General features: G+C 49.2%; 2 protein-coding genes and 1 non-coding gene across 5 annotated transcripts in view; 2 read left to right on the forward strand and 1 right to left on the reverse strand.

Moving 5' to 3' along the window:
• BUD31 (BUD31 spliceosome associated protein) overlaps nucleotides 1–6,771 on the reverse strand; it is a 10,897-nt gene extending 4,126 nt beyond the window's left edge. Inside the window, exons 1-3 of one of the 3 annotated variants that reach the window (XM_008983156.5) lie at nucleotides 6,700–6,771; nucleotides 5,519–5,652; nucleotides 4,344–4,466 (exon numbers count right to left, since the gene is read on the reverse strand). In XM_008983156.5, the coding sequence (XP_008981404.1) occupies nucleotides 4,344–4,437 (94 nt within the window). In that variant the 5' untranslated portion in view covers nucleotides 4,438–4,466; nucleotides 5,519–5,652; nucleotides 6,700–6,771. Of the gene's footprint in view, nucleotides 1–4,343; nucleotides 4,467–5,518; nucleotides 5,653–6,481 lie in introns of all 3 variants that reach the window. The other 2 variants (XM_008983180.5, XM_008983167.4) reach the window with 2 other exon arrangements.
• Nucleotides 670–773, forward strand: LOC118151981 (small nucleolar RNA U13). The gene has a single exon (XR_004740368.1). It is a non-coding gene; the product is annotated as a small nucleolar RNA U13 (small nucleolar RNA).
• A 337-nt stretch (nucleotides 6,772–7,108) lies between the features above and the next one.
• On the forward strand, nucleotides 7,109–20,056 carry PDAP1 (PDGFA associated protein 1). The gene is made up of 6 exons (XM_002744033.5): nucleotides 7,109–7,158; nucleotides 11,056–11,147; nucleotides 11,771–11,878; nucleotides 15,265–15,386; nucleotides 17,412–17,563; nucleotides 19,356–20,056. The coding sequence occupies exons 1-6, from the start codon at nucleotides 7,146–7,148 to the stop codon at nucleotides 19,412–19,414; spliced, it is 546 nt and encodes a 181-aa protein (XP_002744079.1). The 5' UTR covers nucleotides 7,109–7,145; the 3' UTR covers nucleotides 19,415–20,056.
• Nucleotides 20,057–20,161: the final 105 nt, after the last annotated feature.

Consider the following 20,161-nt stretch of genomic DNA (forward strand, 5'->3'; position numbering starts at 1 on the left):
GGATTACAGGCACGCGCCACCATGCCCAGCTAATTTTTTGTATTTTTAGTAGAGACGGGGTTTCACCACGTTGACCAGGATGGTCTCGATCTCTTGACCTCGTGATCCACCCGCCTCGGCCTCCCAAAGTGCTTGGGTTACAGGCGTGAGCCACCACGCCTGGCCCAGTACTGATATATTCTATAACACAGATGAACCTTGAAATGTAAAACTGACTATGGCAGTGGTCCTACAACTTTGTGAATACACTAAAAACCCTTTAATTGGATAATTTAACAGGAAAACTTTTTTTTTTTTTTTTGAGACGGAGTTTCACTCTTGTTACCCAGGCTGGAGTGCAATGGCTCGATCTCGGCTCACTGCAACCTCCGCTTCCTGGGTTCAGGCAATTCTCCTGCCTCAGCCTCCTGAGTAGCTGGGATTACAGGCACGCGCCACCATGTCCAGCTAATTTTTTGTATTTTTAGTAGAGACGGGGTTGCACCATGTTGACCAGGATGGTCTCGATCTCTTGACCTTGTCACCCGCCTTGGCCTCTCAAAGTGCTAGGATTACAGGCTTGAGCCACCACGCCCGGCAGGATAAATTTTATAGTATATGATTAATATCTCAATAAAGCTGTTATAAGCTAAGTAATTTAAACATAATTGTTTTAAATGATATTTTTGGATCCTTTGGTAATTCATGAGTGTGATGATTGGGTATTTACATCCATGTGTGAGATGTGCCAGTCTTGAACCTTATAACAACAGTGGCACGTTACCAGTGTGACATTAAAAAAAAAAAAAAGTCTTTTAAATTACAGAATTAGAAAGCATATTTAAAAAAATCTACCAGGATGCCAAAGCCAAAGAAATGAAAAAGAACAACCAAAAAAAAAAAAAATCATTCAGTGGGCCAGGCGCAGTGGCTCACGCCTATAATCCCAGCACTTTGGGAGGCTGAGGCGAGTGGATCACAAGGTCAGGAGTTCAAGACCAGCCTAGTCAAATATGGTGACACCCTTGTCCTGTCTCTATGAAAGATACAAAAATTTAATAAACAAAAAAATTAGCCAGGCATGGTGGCACACACCTGTAGTCCCAGTTACTTGGGAGACTGAGGCAGAACTGGTTGAACCCGGGCGTTGGAGGTTACAGTAAACCAAGATTGTGCCACTGCACTCCAGCCTAAGTGACAGAGCGAGATTGTCTAAAAAAAAAAAAAATCAATGGTAACTGTTGTTCTCTGTTAAAAGGCTGGTCCTAGCTGGGCTCAGTGGCTCATGCCTCTAATCCTAGCACTTTGGGAGGCCGAGGTGGGCAGATCACTTGAGGTCAGGAGTTTAAGACCAGCTGGCCAACATGGCGAAACTCTGTCTCTACTAAAAATACAATAATTATCTTGGTGTGGTGGCACACGCCTATAATCCCAGTTACTCAGGAGGGTGAGGCACGAGAAGCGCTTGAACCTAGGAAGCGGAGGTTGCACTGAGACTGTGCCACCGTACTCCAGCCTGGACAACAGAGTAAGATCCTGTCTCAAAACAAAACACAACACAACCTTGGTACTTATGCTTTCAGATCTATTTTTACAGCATAATAGTTTCTTAAGATAATTCTAGGCCCACAGATGGGCATGCTAATCATCTTTAAGGCACCTCTTTTCATCTCCCAGCCAAAGTCCTTTAGGGCTGAGGAAAAGCCAAATAAACTAGACCAGTCTGCAGGTTCTCAGCAAAGTGGCCACAGGAGACAGCTAACAGTTTCAGCACGCACCTATCAGGTGACGCTCATAGTCTCCGCAAGCAATTCTCTCTAAGCAGTCACAAGTTCATCTTTGTCTATAACCCCCTCACTTTGTAGGGAAAAACAGAAGGCTGAGGAATGGTCAAGAAGACTACCCCCATGTTTCCAGCTTTTATGGCATTCTGTTTGCTGAGCTGATTTACAATTCAGCTCAGCAAACAGAATGCTGTGATCCAAGCAGAAAAGCAGGTAGTAAAGCATCAGCAGGTGCACATGTAAGACATCCCTTGCTCCTCCTTGCCCTCAATCATGATTGTGAGGCCTCTCCAGCCACGTGGAACTGTAAGTCCATTAAATCTCTTTCTTCTGTAAACTGCCCAGTCTCGGGTATGTCTATCAGATGCGTGAAAATGGACTAACCCACCCCATCTCTGCAAAAAATTAGCCAAGACTGGTAGTGCATGCCTGTAGTCCCAGCTGCTCAGGAGGCTGAGGTGGGAGGATCCCGAGCCTGGGATGTGGAGGCTTCACTGAGCTGTGATTGAATCACTGCACTCCAACCTGGATAACAAAATGAGACCTTGTCTCAAAACGAAAACAAAGACAAAAAACAGAACAAAGAATACCTCTTTCTAGAGGTAAAGAGGATCTAAACACAAAGCTGGGTTCCTCCTCTCCTCAAAAGTCACCCTTTAGAAGACAAAGTTAATTTACTTTCAAGGACTCCTAAAATCTCTTCTATTCCAGCACTTTCCCATTTCCTTTATTTTGATAAACAGCTACTTGCGGAAGACATCTCTCAGCCCAAGACCATGAGTATTGCAATAGGTGATCCAAATCTGAACAGCAAAGCAAGTTCTGAGTATTTAATAGAAGTTACCTGGTTCCGTGATTTTTTTTGTTTGAGACGAAGTTTCGCTCTTGTTGCCCAGGCTGGAGCACAATGGCGATATCTAACCTATGTCTCCTGGGTTGAAGCAATTCTCCTGACTCAGCCTTCCAAGTTTCTGGGATTACAGTCATGCGACACCATGCCCGATTAATTTTGTATTTTCAGTAGAGAAGGGATTTCATCGTGTTAGTCAGACTGGTCTTGAACTACCGACCTCAAGTGATCCACCCGCCTTGGCCTCCCAAAGTGCTAGGATTACAGTCGAGAGCCACCAAGCCTGGCCCAGTTCTTGTAAAAAGAGGCAAAGTTGGCCAGGTGCAGTGGCTCACGCCTGTAATCCCAGCACTTTGGGAGGTGGAGGTGGACGGATAACGAGGTCAGATCAAGACCATCCTGTCTAACATGGTGAAACCTCATCTCTACTAAAAATACAAAAATTTGCTGGGGATGGTGGCACGTGCCTGTCCTCCCAGCTACTCAGGAGGCTGAGGCAGGAGAATTGCCTGAACCCAGGAGACAGAGGTTGAGGTGAGCCGATATTGTGCCAGTCAGGCATAGTGGTGTATGCCTGTAATACCAGTACTTTGGGAGGCCAAGGCGGGTGGATCACTTGAATCCAGGAGTTCGAGACCAGCCTGGCCAACATTGTGAAACTCCATGTCTACCAAAAATACAAAAATTAGCTGGGCATGGTAGCACATGCCTATAATTCTAGCTATTTGGGAGGCTGAGGCAGGAGAATCACTTGAACCCAGGAGGTGGAGGTTGCAGTGAGCCAAGACCACGCCATAGCACTCCAGCCTGGGCAGCAGAGTGAGACTCTGTCTTAAAAAAAAAAAAAAGAAAAAAAGACAAAGTAATTTAACATTGATTTTAATTTAGTAATTACTGCTGGAGGTATGGCCTCAGAATAACAATGATCAGGTTAGTTGTGAGCAAGCATTTCAAGTCCAAGGCAGGTGGATCACCTGAGGTCAGGAGTTCGTGACCAGCCTGGCGAACATGGTGAAAACCCATCTCTACTAAAAATACAAAAATTAGCTGGGTGTGGTGGTGTGCACCTGTAATCCCAGCTACTCGGGAAGGAGAATAATCGCTTGAACCTGGGAAGCAGAGGTTGCAGTGAGCCGAGACCACGACAGTGCACTCCAGCCTAGACGACAGAGCAAGATTCCTGTCTCATTAAAAAAAAAAAAAAAAAAAAAAGGTAACTTGGTAAGTGGTCACACTGTGATCATATAAGGCCAACAGATGCTTGTGGCTTCAGACAAAATTTCCAAAGACAGCATAGGACACAGATTCATAAACTGAGGGTTCACATGCCATTTAAAGGGAAGTGACAGAAAACAGATGAAGCAAGGACTAATCGATGAAACTGAAAAGGAATAGCACTTCCAAGTAAATATACTGCGTATGATTTTAAATATACATCTAAACAAAATAGGAAATAACTATAGGTAGACTATTTGACTATTTGATCTATACTTCCTAACCTTTATATTCAAGTTGAAAAAAACAAAAAAACACCTTTTTGAGGACCTTTTCATTAATGTCATATTATTTTCAGGCACTTACGGTATTTCCATGAGTTCAAAAGCAAACACAACATGTCAGTGTTAGCAGACCAGCCTCTTTTTAAATTTGCATTTATGCCTGTCCCCTGGAGGCATCTAAGCCTGTGACCCTTAGACCCAACCCACCCAGACAGGAACTCCCCCACTCACCTTCTCTCATCTTTTGATCTAATTCATCTAGTGTTGGCTCAATCAACTCCCAGCCATCTGGGGGTGCTTTCCGGCTTCTTTTGACTTTAGGCATTTTCCCTCTACAGGATAATTTGCAAAGATCTGGGGGGGAAAAATTTAAATGAATTAGTTTCTGAGTCTCGAATCCCCAAAGACCTTTGCCAGCCATTAGTTTGGTCCAGGTTGACTTCCTTGATGCAGCATAGGGTCATAGCTATGGGACAGGGCTTAGTACTGGCTTTGTTCACATCCTGGCTCTGCTACTTACCCCCTGTGATCTTCAGAAAGGTACTTAACCTTCCTAAGTCTCTGTTTCTATATTTGTAAATTTCTAAATCTATAAAATGAGGATAATGGAAGCCACCTTACGTAGTCATTGTGAAGGCTTCATTATAATTGCATGTTATCATGCCTGGTGTACGATGTGTGCCTAAGAGACATTTGCTGCTGTCATTAGCTAATATCAACTATAAACTTGGCCCTATACTGGATGTTGGGAACACAGAACAGTTAGGACACAGCCTCTGCCCCTTAGAAGGTGACATTTTAACAAGGAGACAGACAAGAGAAAAAAAAGTAATTATTTACAATAGAGTGTAAGGAGGGCTGTGACGTCGGGAGTCAGGAGGTGAGTATTTATAAAGGCAAAGATGGAAGGCCAGGCACGGTGGCTCATGCCTGTAATTCTGGTCTTGGCCAGCACTTTGAGAGGTTGAGGTGGGAGGATCGCTTGAGCCCAGGAATTTGAGAACAGCCTGAGCAAGGTGGTGAGACCCTGTCTCTTAAAAAAAAAAAAAAAAAAAAAAAAAAGCTGGGCGTGGTGGCTCACACCTGCAATCCAAGCACTTTGGAGGCCAAGCTGGGCAGATCACCTGAGGTTGGGAGTTCAAAAATCAGCCTGACCAACACGGTGAAACCCCATCTTTAAAAAAAAAAAAAATCAATAAACTGAGCATGGCGGTAGGTGCCTGTGGTCTGAGCTACAGGGAAGGCTGAGGCAAGAGAATCACTTGAGCCCTCGTGGTTGAGGCTGCAGTGAGCCATGTTCACACTACTACACTCCAGCCTCAGTGACAGAGACTGTGCCTCAATAATAAACAAAACAAAACAAAAAATACAGTAAAAAGGGAAAGATGGTTGTAAAATCAAAGTACCTTAAGCTGTGCTTCCCAAGAGTATAGCTGAAAGATCTCTGGTCTCTGCAGTTGCAGGCTTGGATTCTTGTCTAGCTCTAACAAATTATTCTGTGACTTTGAGGTCACTTTCCCTTTTTGGTGCTTGGTTTCATCTGTAATATGAGAGCAGTGGATTAGCTGATTGCCAAGGTCTCTTTCACACCAAACAACATACTACATATAAAGACAAGTCAGGTAATGCCCATAAAAGAGGCCGCTCCAAATTCATATAGCAAAGTGTTTTTTTTAACCACATAGCGTTTCCTTGCTACCAGAGAGAACTCAGGTTAATTATTTACTTTTAAACATAACAGATTCATTTCTCTTTAATTCAGTCATTTCTCTTTAAAGAGTCATTTCTCTTTAATTCAATACAGAAGATACCTTCTGTAAGGTATCGGACACTACACAAAGACCATCCCCGCCACAGCCTCTTCTCATGAACTCTCTAAAACAACTACACAGATGAGGAATCAAACTCTAAGAGGTAGAATCAGGGTCACACAGTTGAGAATTTGCAAAGTCTGACTCTGGAGAGCTCCTGACTCCCAAATCTGTGGTCTTCGCACTGGTCTCTCCTATGCTGAAGCTAGAAACAGGCGAATTCTGGTCTCGGCCCCAAGGCGCATAGCCTGTGACAAGAGAATAATTGCTTTTCTATGACCCAGGAGAAATTCGAGGGCCCTGATAAAGCCTGGGAGTCAGAAGAGGCCTCCCGGAGGAGGAAATGGTAGGCGGTAACCAGATCGAGGAGAAAGAGAAGGTAGGAGGTAATCAAATCGCGAAGAAACATGTACTGGGAGGTGTAACAGAGACTGGGGCGCTCGGGGAAGGAGGCGATGAAGAGGAAAGGGAAGTGTTAAAGCGGGATTGTGGGGAAAGCTCATAAAAAGAACAGTATCTAAATCCAGCTTAGGAAAACAAAACAGAAGACGTTTCTACCAGAGAACACGGCGTGAGAAGCCTAGAAGAAAACCCCCAAATCTACCATCCCCTCGGAACAAGGAACGGGGCGCCGCCTCCTCTCGGTAGCTCACTCCGGTCCAAAGCCCGAATGATCCCGGTCCAGCCACTCAGATCGCCCTCCAGGACGGTGCAGACCACCTGTCTCCCGCCTCAGCTGTTGCCAAGGTAATTCAGAACCAAGGAAAAACACCTACCGGAAACTTCTCCGCCTTGCGTCGCCGCTACTCGATTGATGGCTTCCGCTCCTTAGGCAACTTCTTCGGCATGGGGTCCTCGCGGAGCCCCGCCCACCTCGCGCGAAGAGTGCGTCATCTTAGATGCCCTCACTAATGCCTGTATAGAATTCCAGAGCCGCTGGAGCCCGTCACCCTCACTTCCGGTGGGTGGCCAGCAGGGCTACGCGTCTTCCGGAACAGAGAGACTGGCGGTGCTGTTGCCCGGCAGCGCGCGGGAGAGCCTGGACTAAGGCGGCGCGCGAGACAGTCCGGCTTCGTGCAGAGGCCTCCCTGAGGTCCGGGTCCTTGCGGCGACTGCGGCAGCGGCCGCGGCGGGTACTGGGCCGGGCGGAAGAAGTCGAGCCAAGGTATTTCCAGTTCCGGTGTCAGTTCGAGGCGCCGCCGCCGCAGCCGCCGGAGCCGCGATGCCTAAAGGAGGTGAGGGGCGGGCGAGTGTGGCCCGCAGGCCTCGAGGGGCGGCCTAGGTCCGGCTCCCGCTATCCCCTCAGCCCATGGGCGTCTCTGAGAACGGCAAAGAGGGAGGTTGTCTGCATCGACTGAGAGTCAGGGCTGGGCCTCGACGTCCAATTGTCCCAATGGGGAAACTGAGGACTGTGGTGGCCAAGAGCCACTCCCTCAGTGATCTGAGGAGTTTCGGAAGCTCTGGGTCCTCGCCGGCGTGAAAAGCCGGATCCACGATTCGCTTCTCCGGGCCTAGGGGTTCTGGAATTTATCCCACTTTTAGCCTGGCTGGGGACTGAGTCACCGCGTCCCGCGCTTGTGCCGGGCCCGCCTGCCTCTCGCGTAAAACGTGGGTCCTTTTTGGCTTCGGTTCAGCCAGGCCTGCCTACGGATACTTAAGGCGATGCCACGAGCCTTGCAGATCTGGCTTCGACTCTCCTGTTCGGTAGCGGCTCGGTGTGTTCGTTTGAGCTAGTCGCTCCACGTCTCCGTTTTCTCATTTGCCAATGGGGGATTGTACCTACCTCATAGTACTGTCAGGAGGCTTCAACTACGTAATCCAAGTGGAGTGCGCAGTACAGTGCCAGGCAGTCGTTAAAAGTGCCCAGTAAGCATGAACTATTCCTATTTTTAAGGCTTTGCCAGCTCTTGGCCTTCTAGGAAGGTCCATAACTGCCCACTCCATTGTAGCCGGTTCTCTATCCTCTTTCCCCCTTTGAAATCGATAGTCCCCAATTTGAATGCCAGCTATGTCACTGTCTAATTCTGTGGCTCTGAACGAGTTAACCTCTTCCTCATCTGAAACACCGGGCTAATCCTCAGCTTGGTGAATTGGGGATGGGGTGGTAAAATGATAGCGCTCACAAAATGCCTGGGTACCTCCTGGCACAGAACAAATATATTTGTATTGGTAGCTCATGTGTTATGTTGGTTAATGCACTCGGCCCACAGAAACATCTGCCTGGAGCGTTTTCAAACCTAAATCGCTCCAGAGATAATTGGGCATTACAGAACAACGTGTTCAAACCTAGCTCTCTACTGATTTGTTCTGAGGCCAGAGAAGCCTCTCTGCTATTGTTCCCCAGGTCCCTTCATCTGTAAAAGGAGGTTGCTGAATGAGCCATCCTCCTTGCAAAATTTTACTTCATGGATACTTTGGGCAAAGGTTGGAGGTTACAATTAGAAAAGCTTAAATATGGGCCCAGCGCAGTGGCTCACGCCTGTAATCCTAGCACTTTGGGAGGCCGATGCAGGCAGATCATGAGGTCAGGAGATCAAGACCATCCTGGCTAACACGGTGAAATCCTGTCTCTACTGAAAAATACAAAAATTAGCCTGCCATCGTGGCCAGCACCTGTAGGCCCAGCTACTCGGGGTACTGAGGCAGGAGAATCGCTTGAACCAGGGAGGCAGAGGTTGCAGTGAGCTGAGATTGCACCACTGTACTACAGCCTGGGCAACGGGGGAGAGACTACATCTAAAAAAAAAAAAAAAAAAGAAAAACCTTATATATGAATTCATAGTTAAATGGTCTTTGGGCTTGTGAAAAGCTTTTTTGGGCAGAAAGGTTTATGCGTTCTTGGGTTAATTTGAAAACCACAGAAAAACATGAAGGTGTTAAAAGTATCAAACCCCTGAGCAAGTGACTAACTTTGATTTTCATTAGGTTAACTACAAAGCATTTTTTCAAGTCTTGAAGAGCCTATTATAAAAGTTACTGTGGACCAAGCTAAGGTCAGGGTCCCATAGCCAAGTACATGACAGGAGAGCCTGTAGTAACCAACTTTGAGTTGTTACTGATGTACTAAGAGAGCAAGAAAGGATATTGGTTTTTTTTGTTTTTTTTTTTTTGAGACGGTGTTTCACTCTCTGTTACCCAGGCTGGAGTGCAATGGCACGATCTCGGCTCACCGCAACCTCCATCTCCTGGGTTCAGGCAATTCTCCTGCCTCAGCCTCCTGAGTAGCTGGGATTAATAGGCACGCGCCACCATGCCCAGCTAATTTTTTTGTATTTTTAGTAGAGACAGGATTTCACCATGTTGACGAGGATGGTCTCGATCTCTTGACCTCGTGATCCACCTGCCTTGGCCTCCCAAAGTGCTGGGATTACAGGCGTGAGCCACCGCGCCCGGCCAGGATATTGGTTTTTTTCATGGCACACTTGCTCTCTCACAATGGATTTTAATAAGCATAGACTTAGACACCTCTGGGAACCTAGGTAGTCATTAAAAATGGGTGGTGTGGTCTGTAGCAGCCCAATTATGGCTCTGCAGCTGCTGTAAGAAATCAGAAGAGGCCAGTATCTCTGCTACTGCCTCTGGAGTGGGAATCAACTCTGGCTGATTACAGATTCTCTGCTCACAGAGACAGACTCTGGAAATCAGGTGGGCCTCACCTTTCAGGAGAGATACTATGTGGAGATGGGGCCATAGCCATCCCTGGATACTCGGGGACCAGCAGAGGGGGTGCCACCCTGCTCTAAAACTGGCTGATGGCTTTAGCAAGGGTCAGTCTAGTGTCCCATCTGAAGAGGGTCAGACTGTAAAACTGATACTTTAATTGCTAGTCACGTTTTAAGTTTTTAGACTAGGTTTTTTTTCAACTGTACTTTGTCAGTCATTTTTTAGTCTAAGCACAAAGTTTTTGCCTATAGGTATTTTTTTCCCTTAAGTATTCATTTTGCCATACTACTAAGATGAACACCAGGTATTTTATTGTATTTCTGATATCTGCAGTCAATTGCGTATGTGCTCAGTGGTGGGTCCCCCCGACCACCACCACATACTAGATTAGAAGGAAAAGTAAGTCTGGATGATTGTAGATTCTCTGCTTACAGAAATGTACTTTGGAAATCAGAGACTTTTTGTATTTTTTTGAGACAGAGTCTCACTCTATGGTCCAGGCTGGAGTGTAGAGGCATCATGTTGGCTCACTGCAACCTCTGCCTCCTGGGTTCAAGCAGTTCTCCTGCTTCAGCCTCCCTAGTAGCTGGGATTCCAGGCATGTGCCACCATGCCCAGCTAATTTTTGTATTTTTAGTAGAGACAGGGTTTCACCATGTTGACCAGGCTGTTCTTGAACTGCTGACCTCAAGTGATCTGCCTGTCTCAGCCTCCCAAAGTGCTGGGATTATAGGCATTAGCCACTGCGCCCGGCCATTAGTGAACATTTTTGTAGTACTTATTCAATACCAGGCACTATTCCAGCCACTTTCTGTATATTGACTAATTATCTTTGTGACAACCCCGTGAGGTAGTGACACAGATGAGATGAAATTGAGACTGAGAGGTTAAATACCTGCCCATAGTCACCAAGCCAGTAAGGGTAGAACCTGGGAGTTGGACTATAAACGTTGTGGAGTTCAGCACTCTGCTTTGATCTAAGTCTGCTAGTCTATGAAATGGGACCAGCAATCACTCCTGTACCATAGGTTTGTTCTGAGGATCAAATGTGTCCCTGACTGTGACAGAACATTGCATAAAAAGCCCTTCTAGTGACAGCAGGGGTGTAAGTGGTACATGTTTCTGTGGTTGCATCCCAGTCCATTGTGCTTGGATTCTAAGGGACTAGGGGATGTAGCCAGTCACTGCTGTGCACCGTCCACCATGTGTTCCCCACCAGTCTTCTGTGCGGGAGCCTTCATTTAGTACACAGTTCGGTGATGGGTCATATGGTCATGAGTTGCTTCCTGTGTGCCTTTGAACATGTGAGGGTGGAGGAGGTGTCCGGGTTTGGGTGGTGCTGGGTGAGGGGTAGAGGAGGTCTCTGTGGCCTCTGATAAGAGCATTTCAAGCAGGACACAGCTCTCTGGGGGTCACAGCAGTCAAGGCAGCTGCCTTCCCCTCATCTTCTAAACTGCTGGTCTCTGCAGGGAGAAAGGGAGGCCATAAAGGCCGGGCAAGGCAGTATACGAGCCCTGAGGAGATCGACGCACAGCTCCAGGCTGAGAAGCAGAAGGCCAGGGTGAGTACATGCCTATCCAGGCCACACTAGTGGCCCGGGGTGGCGCTCTGTCTCTTAGGCTCACAGAGAGGCCAGGCAAGGAGTACCCATTCTCAGGGATAGGCTAGCACGTGGGCGTTGGGAAGGCAGCGAGTGGGGGGAAAGTGGCCTTCTGAGGGGGTATTCTGGGAAGCTGGTGCAGGAGGTCACATGCATGGGTGGGTCAGGGCGGCTGGCCTGCCATGGAGTGGGAGTGGAGAGTGGGGAGGACTTGCCTGGGAATCCCAGCATGATGGTTTTCAGCATGGTGGCCGAGCCCTTCTGACCCCAGGAGACAAGCTTCTCACCCTGGCTGCTGATGTGGCTGGGTTAGGAAGGGCGGCAGGGCCCTCTGTGGCTGTGTGAGGAGCTTGCTGGACTATGGGAATGTCCTGCAAGCTGTGGTGCTGAGTGCATAGGCTGCCTGTGTCTAGTCTAGGTCCCACTCCCTGGGGGCCAGGGTCACAATAGGACCCTTGTCATCCTTGGTTCCAGCCTTCCAGAGGCTTGATTTCTCAAGGTCCACAGCCTGGGGGTGATGGGGTCACAGTTTTGGGGATTTGTTTTGCATTTTTGATTCTGCAGGTTGTCCATTTCTGAAACAGGAAGAAGAGGAGCAAAAAGAAGGTGGAGATGGGGCTGCAGGTGACCCCAAAAAGGAGAAGAAATCTCTAGACTCAGACGACAGTGAGGATGAAGAAGATGACTACCAGGTACTGAATCTTTTGAGGGCCTGGGACCTGGTCTCATTTACTCAACAAATATTGACTGAGTGACCATTTAGTACCAGTCCCAACAGTAGATGCAGATGACGTCCTTGCTCTTGAGGGTTTACACTCCAATGGGGAGATACAGACAATAAAGCAGTAAATAGACGGTATCGTTTCTTTCTTTTTTTTCTTTCCTTGTCGAGACGAAGTCTTGCTCTGTCACCCAGGCTGGAGTGTAGTAGTGTGATCTCAAGCTCAGCTCACTGCAACCTCTGCCTCCTGGGTTTCAGCGATTCTCCTGCCTCAGCCTCTCAACTAGCTGGAATTACAGGCATGCGCCACCACACCCGGCTAATTTTTGTTTTTTGTTTTGTTTTGTTTTGTTTTTTTTTGAGATGGAGTCTTGCTCTTTTGCCAGGCTGGAGTGCAGTGGCACAGTCTCGGCTCACTGCAGCCTCCGCCTCCTGGGTTCAAGCAGTTCTTCCGCTTAGCCTCCCAAGTAACTGGGACCACAGGTGCGTGCCACCACACCCGGCTAAGTTTTGTATTATTAGTAGAGACAGAGTTTCACCATGTTGGCCAGGATGGTCTCCATCTCTTGACCTCGTGATCTGCCCGCCTCAGCCTCCCAAAGTGCTGGGATTACAGGCTTGAGCCACTGCACCCGGCCTTTGTATTTTTAGTAGAGATGAGGTTTAGCCATGTTGGCAGGGCTGGTCTTGAACTCCTGACCTCGTGATTTACCCTCCTTAGCCTCCCAAATGCTGGGATTACAGGCATGAGCCACCATGCCTGGCTAGACAGTACCGTTTCAAGTAGTGAGAAGTGTTACTAACAAAACAGACTGTGATTGAGGGGACTTGGGAAAGTGTTGTGGTGATGAGGCAACTTATACACTGAGATCTGAAAAACAAAGCACAGCCAACTCTGAAAATCGGCGGGCAGAGCAGTTGAGAAACAGCAAGTGCAAAGATCCTGGGGTGGGAATAAGCTTGGCATGTTCAAGGACCAGAAAGGGGCCAGTATAGCTGTGACTTAGTGGATAAGAAGTGGAGTGGACCAGATGCAGGAGGAGAGATTGGCAAGGGCACCTCCTGTGTAATTGTTGAAGGGGTTGGGGTTTCTTTTCTTTTTCCTTTTTTTTTTTGAGACAGGGTCTTACTCTGTCACCCAGGCTGGAGTGCAGTGAAGCACTCATGGCTCACTGCAGCCTCAGCCTCCCAGGTAGCTGAGACCAAAGGCACATGCCACCACACTCAGCTAATTTAAAATTTTTTGAGAGATAGGGGTCTCATTATATTGCCCAGGCTGGTCTTAAACTCCTGGGCTCAAGTAATCCTCCCACTTCAGCCTCCCGAGGTGTTGAGATTGCAGGACGAGCCACTGTGCCTGGTGTGGGGTTTCTTTATGGCTGGTAGTGGTAGCTGGGGAAGGCCTTGAACTGAGAGAGAGACATGACCAGATATGGTTTTATTTTATTTCATTTTTGAGATGGAGTCTTGCTGTTTCACCAGGCTGGAGTGTAGTGGCATGATGTTGGCTCACTGCAACCTCTGTCTCCTGGGTTCAAGTGATTCTCCTGCCTCAGCCTCCCTCGTAGCTAGGATTACAGGTGCCTGCCCACCATGCCCAGCTAATTTTTGTATTATTAGTAGAGACGGGGTTTCACCATGTTGGCCAGGGTGGTCTTAATCTCCTGACCTTGTGATCTGCCCGCCTTGGCCTCCAAAATGCTGGGATTACAGGTGTGAGCCACCATGCCCAGCCTTTTTTTTTTTGAGATGGAGTTTCACTCTTGGTGGCCCAGACTGAAGTGTAATGGCGAGATCTCGGCTCACTGCAACCTCCGCCTCCTTTGTTCAAGTGATTCTTACCTCTCAGCCTCCCAAGTAGCTGGGATTACAGGCGCCTGCCACCACCCCCAGCTAATTTTTTGTATTTTTAGTAGTGATGGGGTTTCACTGTGTTGGCCAGGCTGGTCTCAAACTCCTGGCCTCTGGTGATCCACTGGCCTCAGTCTCTCAAAGTGCTGGTTCCACAGGATTGAGCCACTATGTCTGACTTAGACAGGCTTTTATTTATTTGTGGGTTTTTTTTTTTTTTTTTTTTTTTTTGAGACAGAGTCTAGCTCTGTCACCAGGCTCCAGGCTGGAGTGCAGTGGTGCAATCTTGGCTCACTGCCACTTTTGCCTCCTGGGTTCAAGCAATTCTCCTACCTCAGCTTCCCAAGTAGCTGGGACTACAGGCACACGCCACTATGCGCAGGTAATTTTTGTATTTTAATAGTAGAGACAGGTTTCACCATGTTGACCAGGATGGTCTTAATCTCTTGACCTCATGATCCGCCCACCTTGGCCTCCCAGAGTGCTGGGATTACAGGCATGAGCCACTGCGCCCGGCCCAGATAGGCTTTTAAAAGGTTATTTTGGCTTCTCTGTGGAGAGTGAATGATAGGGTGTTTAGAGTAAGAACAGTGTTCAGGTCAGAAATCGTGGTTTGCCCTAGGGTGGTGACAATGGCAGTGGAGAAGAGTGGACAGAGTTAAGCCATATTTGGGGGTTGCTGAAGAAAGAAGGAATCAAGGATATGCTTAGGATTGCAGCAAGGGTCCAGTTAGGTAAGGGCGAATCTCGAGTTCTTAGACTTCATAAGTTTGCAGTGCCAGGCGTCGAGTGGAAGAGTAACTGCAGCTGGTTTGGGTGTAGGTGTCTGGAGGGAGCTCTGTGGAGTGGAGCTGTCTCCCTACTCCCGTAAGGAGAATTGATGGAATTGACAGGGTGTGAAACTTTCACCAAACCTGCTTCATTGAGAACACACTTGTTGCTTCTGGAACTTCCCCAGGGGAGGGGGAAGGTGCAGGTTCCAGGTTCTTGGGCCAGTTCCCCAAACCTGTAGAGTCTGAATCAGTGGCTCATTCTCAAGTTACACATCCAGTCCATCAGCTGAGGTGAGTGGGAATTGGAATTGGTCGTGACAACACGTACTTGGCCCACCCTGCATGAGGATTCCAGCCCAGCGCTTCTTGCAGGAAGAATCAGGCATGGGATTCCATGGAAAACTGCTTTTGGAAGCTGAGCTTGAAGTTGGGGAGTAGCTGTCTGAGTGCTTGCAAGCTGGTTTAGGGTACACCTCTCATCTACCATCTACTTTCTGGTTGACGTTGGGCAAGTTATTGGACCCTGAGCAACCATTCTGTGGGCTCTTCCCAGGCTGGTGCAGATGCTCTGGAGAGCTGTCCCCACTGTGAGACTTGGGCTGAGCACTGTGTGGGCTAGGGGTGGAGCACAAGTTTGTCCCCAACCAGATGGGCTGTTGAGAGATGGTGGGAGTGGCCCTTAGAGGCTCCACAGGACCTGAATTCCAACAACCAGCTTCTCTCCCTGTTCTAGCAAAAGCGCAAAGGGGTTGAAGGGCTCATTGACATCGAGAACCCCAACCGGGTGGCACAGACGACCAAAAAGGTCACACAACTGGATCTGGACGGGCCAAAGGAGCTTTCAAGGAGAGAACGGTAACATCACTGGCTGGGCCTGGTGACCTGGGGAACACAGGCTAGCAGTTGGCCTGTGGGATGCGGAGGTCCCCAGTTGGCTGGGGGCTGTAGCTATGTTGATTTCTGTCTCATTACCCAAAGGCCCTCCAGTAGCCTTTAAAAATCCACACAGAATTTGTTTTCACCAGTTGATACAGGATACCAGGGTTTAGGACCACCGGCTCAGACCTGAACATTGCACTTGAGGTAATGGCCCAGGATACAGAGGGTTACCCTCCATTGCCCTCTCCAGAACACCATACCCTGAGGAGACCTCCCTTACCCCACTGATCTGACCATTCCTGACCTGCATCCATTTGTAGTGTCATGGCCATGGGGACTGGAAGGGGACTATGAGCCTGTGCTGGCCAGAGGCAGTCCAGCCCAGCATAGGGAGGTTATGCCTGGCTCAACCGGCTGCCCTGGGTCTCTACAAGTCCCGTGTGAAAATGAAGCTGCAAATACCTTCCTCAAGAGTTGTATGAGGATCAAGATCAAATACTGAAGTGCCTGGCACAGGATCGGTCCTTGACTGGTGCCCTGACTTTTGGTGGTGACCAGGTGACCTCAAGGTTCTCTTTTACAAGAGGTGGAAGCCTGCTGGTTTCTCTCCTGACTGGACATTTAGGATGATGGCTGAGGGGTGTGTCTTTGAAACCCTCAAGGGGACGGCCGTGAGCTTGGGTGTGACTGCAGCTGCTAAGGACCCCTCGTTCCCCTTCAGTAGTTTCCTCTCTGCGTTGACTTCAGAAACCCAGCAACCTGGGTATTCTGCCACTTGGCAGCTGTGCAGTCTTCAGTAAGGCTGTGCCCTTTCTGGGTTTTCAGTAAAAGGGCTCCTGTTGCTCCCTCTGCCCTTTGGGGTTGCAGAGGTGCCCTGCCTGACACTTTGCTTAAACTGAAGGGCCCTGCAGAGCCTTTGGGCTGCCTCAGTCATCATTCCTGAGGCTCAGCGTAGAGGCTTCTGAGTGTGGCACATCAGAAGCCTGGCACTTTGCTTAAACTGAAGGGCCCTGCAGAGCCTTTGGGCTGGGATCTGCAGGTCACCAGGTGTTATCTCCTCATCTCTGTAGCAAATGTCTTGTTGACCCTCACCACTGACTCTTAGCTAGGGGGTTCATTATTGACACCTCTGTCCCATGGGAGCCCAGCGATTACTCCCACACCCCTACTGATAGGTGCTGCCCCCTTGTGGGACAGCACAGTGCACATCTGAGCTGCTGTAAGAATGGGCCGAGTGGTGTTGACCTGAGACTGGGAGTGTCTGTTTCTCACTGTGGTCCTCATCCTGTGCCCTGTGGCTGCTTCCTCCACTTTTTCATTCCTTTTCTATTTGTATTTTTTAGAGATAGGATTGCACTGTCACCCAAGCTGGAGTACAGTGGTGCAGTCAGAGCTCACTACAGCCTTGAAACCCTGGGCTCAAGCAATCCTCGTGCCTCAGCCTCCCAAGTAGCTGGGACTACAGATATGTGCCACCACACCCAACTAATTTTTAAACTTTCTTTTTTGTACAGATAGAGTCTTGCTATATTGCCCAGGCAGGTCTCAAATTTCTAGCCTCAAATGATCCTCCTATTTTGGCCTCCCAGAGTACTGGGATTATAGGCCTGAGCCACTGCGCCCAGCCCTTCATTCCTGGTAGGATGTGGGCCCCAGTGCTTTAATCCTCCTGGTCATCTTCTCTTTTCTGTGGCCACCAGAGCCTTATCATGAATCCCTCAGGCATCATGGAGGATTCCCCTCCCTGCTGTAGTCGGACATTATCCCCTTTCCCGCTGAGGCTTTCCAGAGGTCATAGATGTTTCCTCCCAGGGCCTCTTCCTCCTGCTCACTTTCTGGGTGAACATCTATCAAGCAGAGGGTTCATGGAGCAAAGGACTCACAGCTAGAGCACCCCTTCCACCTTGGCCCTAGGCTGAATTCTTGGCCTTTATTCTGTCTCCCATCCATTTTGGCAAAAAGTGGGAAAGACATCCCTGTGACACCATTTTATCCACACAGAGAAGAGATTGAGAAGCAGAAGGCAAAAGAGCGTTACATGAAAATGCACTTGGCCGGGAAGACAGAGCAAGCCAAGGCAGACCTGGCCCGGCTGGCCATCATCCGGAAACAGCGGGAGGAAGCTGCCAGGAAGAAGGAGGAGGAAAGGAAAGGTAAGGGCCCGGCTGCGCATGCAGGGACATTCCCCAACTCTGGTCCTGGGCCAGCCACCAAGCCCTGAACTCGTGTCGCTGTCCGCGAGGTGATGATGAAGTGAGGAGTGACTGCTGCCCAGGAGGTCATTCAGGAGAGGCCCACCCTCTGTGTGCCCGCCGCTTCCCAGGGGACCGGGAGAGTCCAGCGGCATCATGGAGTAAGATGTGGGTTGAAATCTCAGCAGAGCACCATCCACAGTAGGTAGATAAGTTACTACTCCCAACAGCGGGAGGTCACAGGAAACCACGCCCCTAGTACAGACCTTGCCTGAGACTCACAGGTCCCACCAAAGTCTCTGGTGCCTTGGGAACCTGGGAGAGCTGCCTGAGGTCACCGCTCTCCATCTGCAGGGCTTGGGAGGGCAAGCTGGATACACAGCAGTGCAGACTGGCATGACATCCAGTCCAGGCATCCCTCTTTCTGTGCCCTCCCTTCAGGCAGGCCAGAGGTGGTGGAGGTTCCTCTAGGCCAGGGTGGCTATGGGAGTTGGTCCAGTTTATAGGAGCATTTGACTTACTACAACCTTCCATCTCCCAGGGGTCTGTGAGAGCCCCAACGTGCCCATCTGTCCTGCTTCCCCAGACCATGAGGAAGTGGGCCTGGAAAGGGGAAAGCAATTGCTCAGGGACATTGTCACCCGCACCAGAAATCCAGAGATCCCAACTTCCCATTCAATCCTGCTTTACAAACCCCCAGCAGGAAAGGACTTCACATGTAACTGCTGGAATGTTTAGAATTTTTTTTTTTTAGATGGAGTCTCACTCTTAATGCCCAGGTTGGAGTGCAGTGGCATGATCTTGGTTCACTACAACCTCTGCCTCCTGGGTTCAAGTGATTCTCCTGCCTCAGTCTCCCCAGTATCTGGGACTACAGGTGTGCACCACCATTGCTGGCTAATTTTGTATTTTTAGTAGAGTCGGAGTTACCTCATATTGGTCAGGCAGGTCTCCAACTCTCAACCTCAGGTGATCCCCCCCGTCTCAGCCTCCCAAAGTGCTGGGATTACAGGCATGAGCTATCATGCCTGGCCAGAATGTTTAGATTTTAGACTTCAGAACCCATGGATGGAGGTTAGAATTACAGGGTTCTAGGCCGGGCTTGGTGGCTCACACCTGTAATCCCAGCACTTTGGTAGGCCAAGGCGGGTGAATCACAAGGTCAGGAATTCGAGACCAGCCTGGCCAACATGGTGAAACCCGGTCTCTATTAAAAATTTAAAAATTAGCTGGGCCTGGTATCGAGTGCCTGTTTCTCATTGTGGTCTTCATTACAGTAGCCTGTAATCCCAGCTACTTGGGAGGCCAAGGCAGGAGAATCATTTGAACCGGGAGGTGGAGGTTGCAGTGAGCTGAGATCGCACTGCCAAGATCACACCACTGCACTCCAGCCCAAGCGACAGTGCGAGACTCCGTCTCAAAAAAAAAAAAAAAAAAAGAATTACAGGGTTCTGGGAGGTAGGGTGAGAATTTTCCATTTGCCCCCTAGAGTATGTGTTGGTGGGGCTTTGTGGAGGGACAGCGTTGCATAAGGTGCTCCTGGCCACTGAAACATGTCGGGAATGTCTGGGGCCTGGGGCCATAGCTGCAGCAGAAATCGTCTCCTGCACCTCGGCCCTTCCTGGGTCCCTTCTTTGTTGCTCAGAACATTTTCTGTGGCCCTTCAGACCTAAAGGTCTAGGGTTCTGGCACATGTGTTGGGAGTAGGGGGTTGCTTTGTTCTAACCCCTGCCCTTCTCCTCCCACCCCTCAGCAAAAGATGATGCCACACTGTCGGGAAAAAGAATGCAGTCACTCTCCCTGAATAAGTAAATGCAAGATGCCGAGGACCTGGGCCACGCTGCCGGGACCTCTGCTGTGTCTCACCTACCCTGTGCCCTGGCACCGCTGCAACAGCCCCTCACGGCCAGGAGTCCCCCACAGCCTGGGGCCTCCTCTTCATCTTGGCACAGCAATTGTTTGGGGAGATGGGGGGGCTGGGGGAGGGGCAAGCTGCTATCTTTGAGACAGAAAGATGCAGGACAGCATTTCGTATGTAACCATTTGAATGTTTTCGCTGTTTTTAGAATTCAGAGCCCTTGTTGGGGGGTGCCTGGGAGATGGGGTATGAAGAGCTTTCCTTTGTCTGGTAGATAGCACGGACGGGGGTGGTCATGCCAGGAGGCATCTGCTGATGGGTTTGCTACAACCAGCCCCGGACTGTGTTGCCTGGGTGCTCATTCAAAGAGGGGCTGTCATCTGGGAGCCTGTGCCACTGGGTCCTTAAGGGTCATGGCTTGTCTGTCCTGTCTGCCCTCTCCACCCAGTTCCTACCCACCTGGCCAGGGCCAGTGCCCATTTTAACCCTACCCATTGATCATTTCAAGAAACCTGTTTACTGTGCAGCACCCAGGCAAAACACGCTCCACAAATTCAACTTGTATATTTGGCAGATTAAACTTGACATTATCGTAATCTTTGTTTTGTAATCCATCCTTTGGCTCCTGTGCCCAAGCCATTTTTATGCAGCAGGATATGGTGTCATGCTAAGGCACATGCACCTGGCAAGGTTCAGGACAG

The sequence above is a fragment of the Callithrix jacchus genome, chromosome 2, assembly GCF_049354715.1.
Source record: "Callithrix jacchus isolate 240 chromosome 2, calJac240_pri, whole genome shotgun sequence".
NCBI classification, from domain to species: domain Eukaryota; kingdom Metazoa; phylum Chordata; class Mammalia; order Primates; family Cebidae; genus Callithrix; species Callithrix jacchus.